This window comes from Buceros rhinoceros, unplaced genomic scaffold (genome assembly GCF_000710305.1).
Source record: "Buceros rhinoceros silvestris isolate BGI_N320 unplaced genomic scaffold, ASM71030v1 scaffold15044, whole genome shotgun sequence".
In the NCBI taxonomy this organism is placed as follows: domain Eukaryota; kingdom Metazoa; phylum Chordata; class Aves; order Bucerotiformes; family Bucerotidae; genus Buceros; species Buceros rhinoceros.
This window is the reverse complement of record NW_010406587.1, coordinates 1-11,095: the sequence shown is the minus strand read 5'-3', so window position 1 is coordinate 11,095 and position 11,095 is coordinate 1. Positions and strand designations below refer to the sequence as shown.

The 11,095-nt window shown below is 49.3% G+C and overlaps 1 protein-coding gene across 1 annotated transcript in view; it reads right to left on the bottom strand.

The window, feature by feature from the left end:
- Positions 1–11,092, bottom strand: part of INTS1 (integrator complex subunit 1) — a gene marked incomplete at its 5' end in the record, with an annotated part of 27,802 nt that extends 16,710 nt beyond the window's left edge. Inside the window, 21 exons of the mRNA XM_010134172.1 lie at positions 64–139; positions 707–856; positions 946–1,125; positions 1,313–1,442; positions 1,687–1,884; positions 2,266–2,326; positions 2,644–2,735; positions 3,140–3,236; positions 4,380–4,537; positions 5,047–5,124; positions 5,783–5,903; positions 6,446–6,554; positions 6,800–6,976; positions 7,328–7,469; positions 7,774–7,919; positions 8,057–8,243; positions 8,518–8,623; positions 8,989–9,148; positions 9,867–10,004; positions 10,214–10,410; positions 10,963–11,092. Of these exons, the coding sequence (XP_010132474.1) occupies positions 64–139; positions 707–856; positions 946–1,125; positions 1,313–1,442; positions 1,687–1,884; positions 2,266–2,326; positions 2,644–2,735; positions 3,140–3,236; positions 4,380–4,537; positions 5,047–5,124; positions 5,783–5,903; positions 6,446–6,554; positions 6,800–6,976; positions 7,328–7,469; positions 7,774–7,919; positions 8,057–8,243; positions 8,518–8,623; positions 8,989–9,148; positions 9,867–10,004; positions 10,214–10,410; positions 10,963–11,092 (2,833 nt within the window). The remainder of the gene's footprint in view (positions 1–63; positions 140–706; positions 857–945; positions 1,126–1,312; positions 1,443–1,686; positions 1,885–2,265; positions 2,327–2,643; positions 2,736–3,139; positions 3,237–4,379; positions 4,538–5,046; positions 5,125–5,782; positions 5,904–6,445; positions 6,555–6,799; positions 6,977–7,327; positions 7,470–7,773; positions 7,920–8,056; positions 8,244–8,517; positions 8,624–8,988; positions 9,149–9,866; positions 10,005–10,213; positions 10,411–10,962) is intronic.
- Positions 11,093–11,095: the final 3 nt, after the last annotated feature.

Sequence of the window (11,095 nt, the reverse complement as noted above, 5' to 3'; positions counted from 1 at the left end):
TGGCCGCCGGCGCCGGGGGTTCCCCCCCCAGCCACTGATACCCCTGCAGCAGTTCAGAATCACCAGAGTCTTCTTCCATGGGGTGATCTTTCTCCTCTCCATCACGCAGTCCCCCTTCTGAAAGCACCAGGGACAGGCCCTGCAGGAGTCACATGGACACAGCTGTGCACTGGAAGCCACAGCTGGACCACTATTTTCACATGAGTGAATGTAACAGAAACGAGTTCCAACATCACAGAACCATCCAAATGCAGCACACAACAGGTTTTGTATCTCATCTAATGTGTTTGCTTGACAGCTCCCCTGCCTGGAGTTTCAGTCTTCTCTAAGCATAATCTTTTTGAGCTCTCTGCATTCTGCTTGGCTGGACTATGCTCTAGAGCACTCGCTCACTCGCATCCCCACAGACAACAGCTGCTGCCAACTACTCCATGTAGCACATGATCTGCTGACTCTACACCTGAACTTCACAGGAAACACAGAGAAATCCAGCTCTATCTTAAGAAAAGTACAAGTTGGCTGTTGAACAAATGCTGCTTCTGAGCAGCAGGGAGTGGAAGAGCATTGATGGGGTTTGGAGATTGAGAAGAGTTACTGAAGAAGGATGACAACAGTTTCACTGTGCTGGCTCTGTACTCAAGACAATGTAGGACTCTGCCCTTGGCTTCTGACAAACCCCAGTCAAGAAAATTTTCATTTTGCTCACCTTCATGGCCAGGACCCGTGAGGCCACCTGAGAAGAACTCAGACGTCGTAGGAAATAGTCGAGCACCTCACAGGTTGTCTGTTCATCTGCTTTAGGACCCAAGAGCAAGTCTTGCAACCGTCCAAGCAATTGCCTTTGTTTCTGTTGTCTCTATGGAGCAAGAAATTTGCCTTCCCAGTGAAATCAGATCAGGGACAAACAGAAAGCAGGTAACAGTAGTGATCCCCAAGACTACTCACCTGGCGTTTCTTGGCACGCTGCTCCTTGCTCTCGCCCTCCTCCTCCTCTTCACCTGAGGTTGACTCATCAGCAGCATCATGAAGCAGGAACTCACAAAGGCACTGCACAGGTAGGACATCCAAGGAGCCCTCACTAGACTGAACCAGATCTGCCAGCCATGGCATAGACTGTGATGAGGCCTAGAAAGCAGGAGAGTAACAATGCAATATCAGCAGAAGACAGGCGCAGCACACCGATCATTTAACTCCTGAGCAGTAAACCTCCTTCCCCTGCATCTTGCTTAGCTTCCTTTTGCCCCTCAGTCTGCTGAAGTATGAAAGATGATGGATTAGATCCTAACACTGCCAAGCCATCGAGGGAGCCCACCTGTCTTTGAATGATGTTGAGAAGAAAGTCGGGGTGACGACTGCGACACAGGAGGTGGCCCAAGCGAAGTGACTGGTTCAAGCTTTTCACCTGCTCCAGGACGTGCGGTGGCGGCCTGCGTGGGGGGCCCCTGCCAAAGAAACAACATGTTATCCATGGGCAAGCATACTTTCACTCCATGCTGACAAGGATCAGTAGTGCATGAGGGCCATGGGCAAGTGACAACAGGACAAGGACCAAATATGACACGTATCCCATGGGCTACCAAATATCAGGACTGCTCTTGCCCACATCAACCACCCAGTAAGTGGCAGTTTCCTGACGACTGTTAACTGGGATTTCAGGATGGCACCAGAGTGCAGAAGGTTACTTACTGAGGGTCCAGACTGGTCAGCTGAGACAGCAGGAGGCTGCTGCTCTCTGTAATTGTTTGTTTTGTGGATGCAGCAGCCAGATGACCCTCAAATGCAAGAATCTCCTGTTTTTCTCTCTGGGAGATTTGAAGCTCACGATTAATCATTTCTGTGCGCGTCTCCTCATCCGTCAAGGTACATTGAGGGTAGGAATAATTACTGAGAAAATAAGATAAAAAAGAAAATGGTTCCCTTGGCCTGTTGGAAACTCACAAACAACAGTCAGAGAGTCTCCAGGACTCAGCTCCATTAGACAACATAAAAACCCAAGATAGATTCCCCACGGGGCCTGGGAGATTAAAATCTTTTCAGCAAGGCAGATCACAGTCATCCCTTCCCTTTTCTCAGCTTTATTCCCTTGCTTATAATATTTGTGTTGGGGGAAGGCACCTTTCCCACTCAAATTGTGGTGTTGCTGCCAGCCAGCTTATTTTACACCAGTCCCACTGGAAAGGAAGGAGCCAGCTGGCACAAACTCCATTCAGAACTACGAGTTTTCAGTGGTCTGTTTGATGTATGTAGGGACTTACTCATACTCACTTGGTCATCACCATTTCCATGAGCATCTTTAGAGAGGGGTACTCCTCCCACGCAGCCAGACCTGCAGCAGAGAAGAGAAGGGCAACCAGGAATACATGAAGGAAGTGAAGGTCTTTATATATATTCTAACACACTGCAAGGCGAGGAGACACAACGAATTCCCTTTGGAACAGCTCACAATCACTGACAACATGATTCCAGCCACACACTGGTCCAAACCCCCAGACTGTGTCTTTTCGCAGGGAACACGCGGTTCGTTAACTGCGGTTATCTCACCAGCCCAGCACATGCCTTCAATAGAGGAACCAGACTCCGGCAGAAAGGACCCCGGCCAATTTCTGCAGCAGAACTAGTATCCCAAGAAATGCAAACACTCACCAATGTTTTCAGGATTGAACGCAGCCACTACAAGCAGGAGAGGCCAGGCTTTCCAGTAGAGGGTAGAAATAGCAAGATTAGGAGGTTGGTACCTGCAAAAGCCATTGACAGATACAAGAGGTCGGATTTGGTTACTTAAGCCTGTCTCAAGACTGCTCTTCTCCTCAATCATGTACGGTTTAGATTCAGCCACACCAGTTCAGTGGTTTTCAAAAAAAACCCCAAGGCACCTCTCCCAGGAGAGCCAGCAGAGTCCAGCTGAAAATTTCTAGAGCAGAAAGGTCAGAGCTCTGCCAGAGGAAAGTCCATTCCATGACTCAGGTCTTAATTGCTTTAGAGAAATCCTCACCTGAACATGACATGAAAAAAATCCTCATGATTTTGTTATTACAGCTGTAATAGGGAAAAGCATCTTAAAATCTGTGAGCTAGGATTGTTAGTCACAAGGTGTAAATGTGCTAGATGACAACAAGATTGTCTGTGTGGTAAGCCTTACCCAGGGGGCAGCTGGATATTCTCTGGATGGTGATAAGTGCACAGATTTAAGACTGCATCGATCAGCTGGATTCTTTCTACCCTCAGGACCTCGACATCTGGAGGAGGAGAAGAGAAGACTAAGTTATTGACCTGTCTACCTAGCTGAAAGTTCTTCAAGAAAAGCATCACAGCATAACAAAAATTTTACTTCAAGCAACTGTGTTATTGTGGGCTTGTTCTCACGGTATTACAGGAACCAACAAGACTTTAAAAAGCTACAAGTCCATATATAAAGATATTGAGCTTTGCAGCTGCAATTTGTTTTAAATTCTTTTGGGTTTTGTCCCCAAATGCATCCAATGTGATACCTGTCTCTTTCTGAGAACTTGGATACACTCCTTCAGGTAAGCAGTGAATCTGCTCAGAATTTTGGGGGCTCAGAGGAACTAAAACTGCATTTCAACTTTGTTACAAGTTTTCAGGCTCACTCCTACTTAACTCAGAGTCTTGCGGTGTTTGAAATGGTGCAGCATTTACACTGCCATACTGAGGGGCTGGACAGGTTTTCACAGGACATTCAACAGCAAAGTCTAGCTCATCCCACTTGCACTGACCAGATCTGGATTAGACTTTGCTATTAACCAGGCAGCACTAAGACCACGTAGGATGCTTCAGGATCCAACTCTGACAGCCCCCTCAGCTCTGACACACGCACAGACCACTCGGCCGAATGGACAAGGACGCAGGAATTCAGAGAAATGCTGAAGGAATTCATGAAAGGGCAAGAGTTAAGGCTGCTTGTGTAACTGCCTTTCGGTACCAGCGTTTGAATAACGGGATTGGGAGGTGCATACACACGTGTTTATTACTTTAATTTCCAACTCTTTCTTTTTGCATGGCCTCAAATTTCTGTTTGTTTTATGGGTATTACTGAATTGAAAAATGCTAACTCAAACCTTTGGGTGGTTATTCCCAGCCCTTCACGCTCCACACAACCAAAAACTTCCCAAACACTCCCTGATAGAAAATTAGTAACAGGGAGAAACAGTAGCGGAGAATAAGAAGCTTCTCTAGTGAGACAGCAACAGCAATTTGTGTCTGGCTTTGAGCAAAATGCTTAGCCATTATGACTCAAACATGCTTTAAGTGATGCAAAGGCTCTTTGGTACGTGTTAGAAGCCGCCTCAGCCCTGGGTGGCAACAAGAGGACACGCCGACAGAAAGAACCACTTGCTGCCTGGAGCTCTGCACAGCCTCACCATCTGCCTGCACAGCTGCCGCCCGCTTCACCAAGTGGTCAGCGAGCTCCATGGCATCCGCAGGGCCGAGAGGAAGGTCCCGCGACAAACCGATCACAAGGATCCGCATCAGTGTGTCTTCAAGGATGGGCACCTCGGAGCAGAGGCGAAGGAAGAAGCTGCATAAGACATGAGACATCAATCACACTTATCCTGACAGCAGCACGGGAGTCCCTGAAACCCTCCACAGAACCTAGAACTCATGTGAGCAGAAGATGAATCACAGCTTAGTTTACAACCCTTTCCCTGGTCTCCTGCTCTGGATGCAACTACCTGAAAAATTGTTTTATGGAATATTGCTCACGTTGTCTTGCACTCTACACTTCAGCCTGCTTGAGTCTGGGCTCCATAACATTACCCCAGTAAAACATACAGTGCAGGGCTGCCCCTGTTACAATTACAGCATCGAGATACATCCTCTGGCACAGCAAACAGGAATGAAGGAGGAAGAGGAACAGATGCGAGAATGGAGCAACATCCCTCAGCTTTAAGTCAGTGTAACAGATGAAAAAAATCTAAACACAGAAAATCTAAGCCTTTCCAACACAGACATATGTCAGGAACACCAGAAACCACCCATTCCTCTGCCTCCAGCTACAGCAGCTCCACGCCTGTACCCAGCACTCACTTGCGGTCGCTCTCAGGAGGCCAGTTGTCCCATTTGTAGTAGGTTTCCGGCTGTTCAGTGAAAAGCACCTTGTGGAGGCTGTAGAGATGAAGAGGACAGCAAACACCATCTGTGTGAGGCTCAAGAACACATTCAACAGTCCAGTCTCCCCAAAATCCTGCTAAGACTTTCCATCCTACACACGAAGGAGCCTTCTCAGATAAGCTGGTCTAGCCAAAGTAGCAACAAAAATCATACCAGGGAGGACCACACAGTATGGCACTGGGTTTTTATACTTTCAGTAACATCTTGCTTACTATTAATTCTGCCGGTTTACCTTGTACCAGACCCCAGGATACAACCTGTCCTCTAGAGGCATGCAGAGAAGACAGCACTATCTGTGGAGCCCTCAACAGCACAGCCTGGAAAAGGATGTCAGATTAAAGAACAACAAGGGCTCCACAGGGATTATGCTTGGTCAGGTAACTGGAAATTCCCTATTGGGTGGACTCAAATAGCACAAATCAGAAATATTTTCCAGTATCATATATTTCTGGTAAGAGGATGCATCTGCAGGAATTCCCAAGAGGGAAACAGGCCCAGCCTGAACCCTGCTAAAACAGTTTCTGCTCTCTGTCTGAGAAGGGGAGAGAAACGTAACCAAACCCTGGCACAGGCCTGGTTTTTCATAGGGTGTCACACACTGCAGGGAAAGGGGCTGGTTGTGCACAGCAGACCACCAGGCTGACTCTCTCACCAGTGCACATAGTCCTTTGGAGCCAGTTTGCTGATAGATGGAACAACCGTATGAAGCCACCAGACAGCATCTCTTTGGATAGCAGCAATTTGGTTCTGGAAAGAGCGCAGCACTTCCAGGTCTGAAAAACAGTCAGGTTACAAACTACGCGTGTATCGAGAGCCTCATCAGGAGCCGAGCAGGAGGGGGTGGCTGTTTCAAGAGCAGGTAGTAGCCAGGGCTCCGAGGCATCAGCAGTAAACCAGGGAGAGATGCATCAGACAGCACATGTACATCACTGTCAACACATGCTGCAACAAAACCCCAAGATGTAGCATGGACGACAGCGCTGTAAGAAGACACCTGGGAAGTCACTTCAGTGCCACCCCAAAGGCCTGTCTTCTTAGCATCAGGTACCTGGTGGAACTCACAGCTGCCCCTCCATACATAATTCCCTTTCCCCAGCCCCTCAAGCACTGCTTCCACAGATACAAGAAGTGCCCAGTGAACATGCCACCATCATCTCCCAGCTCTGTCCATCCCAGGATGACAGCAAGGCTGCTGCCTCTATTCAGAACAGAGGCTTACAGCCCTTCTGAACCCTAGCTGCAAAGTTCCTCCAGCTTCAGGGAGAGATCTAGCAAGCTGCCCATCTTCAGAGGGAACCCAGGTCGTTCTGCTTACTCTTTTTCTCTCCTTTGTCCCAAGCAATTCCAGCCTCCTTCACCTGGGCTGTAATTCCAAGCATCATGGAAACAGCCAGCAGATCAGTTATGTGGATGACAAACCGCTCCTTAAAAAAAAATAAAAACCAAAAAAGGGAATTGAGTCAGCAATACCCAAAGCTGCATTCCAGAAAAGTGTTTTGTCATCAAAAATGGCAATCGTGGATGTCTGGAAATAGGATATGAGACGAGACACACAAATACTGACTTCAACGGATAACAAAGTGAAAGAAAACAGCCAGAAACATGGACAGAGAAGAGCCCAGTTCACCACTGGTACATCCAGCAGCACAAGGGCCAAAGCAAGTGGCACCTTGAATTCCATTTCTGTGTACTGGACCTCCTTCCGTTCCTGCATCAGACCCAGACAGAAGGCCTGGAAGTTGATCTCGTGTTTCGTCTGTTTGATGATCTCTCGCAGCAGAGCCCGGGAAGCCCGCAGGTAATCGTCCTTAGTGGTCAAAAGGTCCTGGAACACCATGGCTAGGTACTGAGGCCACACAGAGAGAGAAAACTTTCAGTGCATTGCAAAGCATTTTCATCCACAAAATGAAAAGACACAAGGAAACAATGCTGGCGGTAATGCCTGTCCTCCAGAGCCCTGGGGAGCCGTGGTAACCTATCTCCCATGGAACTGCAACTCCACAAGGCTGGTCACCCACAACGGGGGACTTAGAAAATGCACATTTATCCCACACAAGTGCAATAATATGACTTCAAAACAGTACAATAGAGATCATGCAGCTGTCTGTGGAAAGATTTCATCTGAGCCTCGATTCAACTAGAACTCTCTGGTGGGGTTCTGTGATCATCTCACAGTCACACGAGACATCGCACCTACCTTCGGCGCTTGCTCTGAGCTGTGCTGCAGCACAGTATACAGGATCTGCATGTTGTTGGGATTTCTTGCATTTGACAGTTCGTTGAAAATCACAAACTTAATTGTGGTGCCCAGGTTATCCCTGTGCGCGTTCAGCAGCTCTCTGCAAGGGAAGACCAGAGCTATCAGGACTGAGGTTACATTGCAGCTAGACTCACTGTTTGGATTTCTTTTTCAAGTATTTAACACAAAAAAAGTGAAGAGGATGGAGCAGCACATATGCCCAGCAATACCAAAGGACTACTGAAAGCCTTCCGGGCCAATGCAATTCAATTACATGTTTCACAGAACAGCCTGCGGTCCCAGCTGCTACTTAAAACCACTATTCACAGACACCGAGACCGTGAAGGCCCCAAGCACATCTTCCAGAGCTTCTCTGCCCGTCACAGACCCCATCACTCACTCACCTGATACACAGCATGTAGTGGTTGAGAAGGACTTTTGGCTTGAGACGAATTTTGATCAGATTGGAGATAACTTCCATGTCCTCTGAGCTGTGGGTGTTACAGTTCATACAGACTGACATCAGCAGGTCCTGAGCTGGCTTGGTCAGCTGCAGAGGAAGAGCAGGAAGGCTACAGCCACTCTCGGTCACAGATCAGGAATGTAACTGGAGTAGAGCAAGCAACCCTTCCGGCTGGGTTCCAGACCAGGTCCAGAGAGCTGTGCTTCAGCAGCTCCTGCCCTTACCTTTGGATTCTGCAGCCACATCTCCAGCCTCTGCACAGCCATCTGCCGCACCTCTTTGTAGCCACAGGTTGCTGTCAGCAGTCGAAGGAGGTTCCTGGAGACATTGTCCATTGGCTGGCGCCGGTTGAGTTGGTCCCGCAGCATGTCGAGGACATATTCCTCCACACTCTCCGCAAGGTCTTCGTACCTGGGCACACAAACTGCTTTGTATTCACTTCCACATACACCAGCACGGTCACGCTTTGCTGTGTCTAGAGATCAGCATCCTTTCTTGTTTGTGGTTCGCACTGCAAACACACTCCTTTCTCCCGGAACCAGTTTTGTTCATGCTCGACATGCTGCAGCAAGTGCCACGGGACAGATAGTGCAGAGAGGGACCTTCCTGCTGTGGCACTGCAGGAGCAGGAGAGCACAGGCAGATCTGCCACGAGGCCACGTCAGGAGAGGAAGAGGCACCGTACCTGGGCATGAGCTGGCCCTCCTGCTCCGGGCTCATTTTCTCCTCTGCAATCAGCAGCTCACTCTGGCTGTCTTCCTCCTCTGTCATGGAAGGGTGTGGGCTACTTCCTAAGCAAGACCAGCACAGAGAACGCTTCAGGAGACAACGCCTCTTTCTAGAGATCGCCCAGCCATGCTCTTAATGCTTCAGCTTCTTTCCAGGATGCCCTTCAGCAACACTGAAGGAGGCCACAACTAGTCACTTCCTCACACTGGATCTCTCACAGGAACATTTTCCAAGCCTCTTTCACTGCCTGCTCTCCGACATCCCCTAGAAATGCAAGAGCCCCAAAGAGAGGGAAAGTGATGGCTAGAACTCCAAGTCTGGTCTGTGTGACTCCATGCACTAACAGACTATTCTCACCTGTCAATAAGCTCACCAGGCTCCATCCTCTCCCTGCCCCTTTGTTCCCGCTTTCCAAATACCTTCTTACCAGCACTAAGGTCCCCTCCGCTACGTCCAGCTTCTCCGTGCAAGAGCATGCTCTTCGGAGGCATCTTTGTGTTGAAGGCAGTTTGGATGTTATCCACAAAAGTCTTGCAGTGAGGGCTGTCCACCCAGATGCGCTCCCCAAGGGAGTCCTCGATGTAAACCTGCAGAACAGAACACAAGCCATGCTCAAGCCTTTGGGTTTTTAGGGGTTAATCAAAAGAGTATTTGTGAGCTTCCCCAGTTTTTATTTATTTTCAATATACAGCTGCAGAGCAGGAGACCAGCATAACCACTGCAGGGATGACAACCAGACCGGAGGACTGCAGGCACGTCATGCAAGAGCAAAACAACAAACCATAAGATCCCAAGCTCTGCTGGGCACCAACCCCCTCAAGCAGCAAAGATTTAGCTTTAACAAAGACTTTACAACAACATCTATCAGTAAAATATAGAAGCTGGTCTTTTAAAAACTTCAGTCTTTTAAATTCACGGGCTGTTTTAATCCCTACAGACAAACCAGGAAAAAGCCTCTTGTATCAACACAGACAGTCAAAGGCATCTCAGAAAAGAGCAGAGATAAGGAACCAAAAGGCAAAGAAGGCCACAGCATTTCAACAACCAGGGAGATTATTCTTTAAATAAAACAAACAAGACTGTGATTTCCCCCTTGTCAGCACAGCACAGGCCTGGTCTCTGCCTCCTCCAGCTGCATTCCCCACACTGGGCACTGGGCCACTGGATACCCCCTTCACCTGCAGGGGGAATAACTCCCCTGCTGCCCTCCTGCTCTCCCACACGCACATGTCCCCACCCTGGCCAGTGTCGCCCGGCCTGCCCACCACTGCCTGAGGCCAGCGGAAGCGCCCTTGACTCAACAACCTTGACAAAGATCTCCGGCCAGTTCTCGTCCTCTTCGTAAGCTGCCATGAGAAGGTTGCAGGCCAAGACAGACACCAGGCTATTCCCTTTGGCTTTGAAATTGATGGAGGCGTCTCTTCGGAGCAGGCTGCACAGTGCCTGGAACATCACCCACAAGAAACAGAACAATCATCAAGGCATCTAGTGAGAAAGCATGCAGAAAAGCTTCAGGAAAAGGAATACAAACTGCAGCAGCTCGTCATACAGGCACAGGACTTACAGAGACATGTAAGTTACGCTCTGGCCCGAGAGAAACTGCAGCAACGCGATGTCAGTGAGCCTGAGTCCCGACACGGCACAGCCCTCACCTCGATAACCCCTTCAGTAGCAAATATGTTTGGTTTGATTTTTGCCAGGTACATGAGGCTCAGGTACAGCGTGGTGTCAGGTTTGGCTCTGTTCATTTTCAGCTGCTTCACGGCTCCACAGAGCACTCCCTCAATACGGTCGTCGTTGCCTTCTGCCTCTGCTGCCTCAATTTCATCCAGCAGCACCGTGGGGACAACTGCAATTACCAACACACATCAGCACTGACCGGCCTCGAGACGCTGGGAGGGCCAGTCATCAGGCAAGCAAAGCAGGCACCAGCTCACCTTTAGCCCCTGCCACGGCTTTTCCCTACCCAACAGCTATTAAAAGCTCTGTTGCGCACCTGACAACACCCTGGGATTATTTTTTGGTGGGTCCATGCTAGCCAACTCCTCTCCAAACATATCAAACACCAGAAAATTGAGTGACACTTCAGAGAGCAAGCAAGGTCCATTAAAGAAATATATGAATAAAATACTGCAATCCAGACTCACAGATTTCCTCAGGGAGTCTTTCAGATGCTGCTACGAAACAGCTACCAGCCAGATGGACCCAACCCAACGGAGCAGGGCAGGAGACAAGCCCATGACTCCAGCCTTACATTGGGCAGGGGTAACTCTTAAGAGCAGCACGTGAATGCCAGTGTGCAGGTGTCACGACAGGCTCCCAGGATGAAGCTTTAGGGAAAGGGAGGTGGAAGCTCGCGTCCTCGCCTGCCGGCCTCGGCAGAAGCAAAGCGACACCTCACCTTCGATCGGGATGACAGACGGCTCCTTGATGGAGGGTGAAATGGCTCGCTTCTCCGCCACGGCCGCCTCTGCCAGGCGTCCCAGGGCACTGAGGGGAGGCGTGGAGGAGAGCTTGGGGCGCTTGGTCAGGCC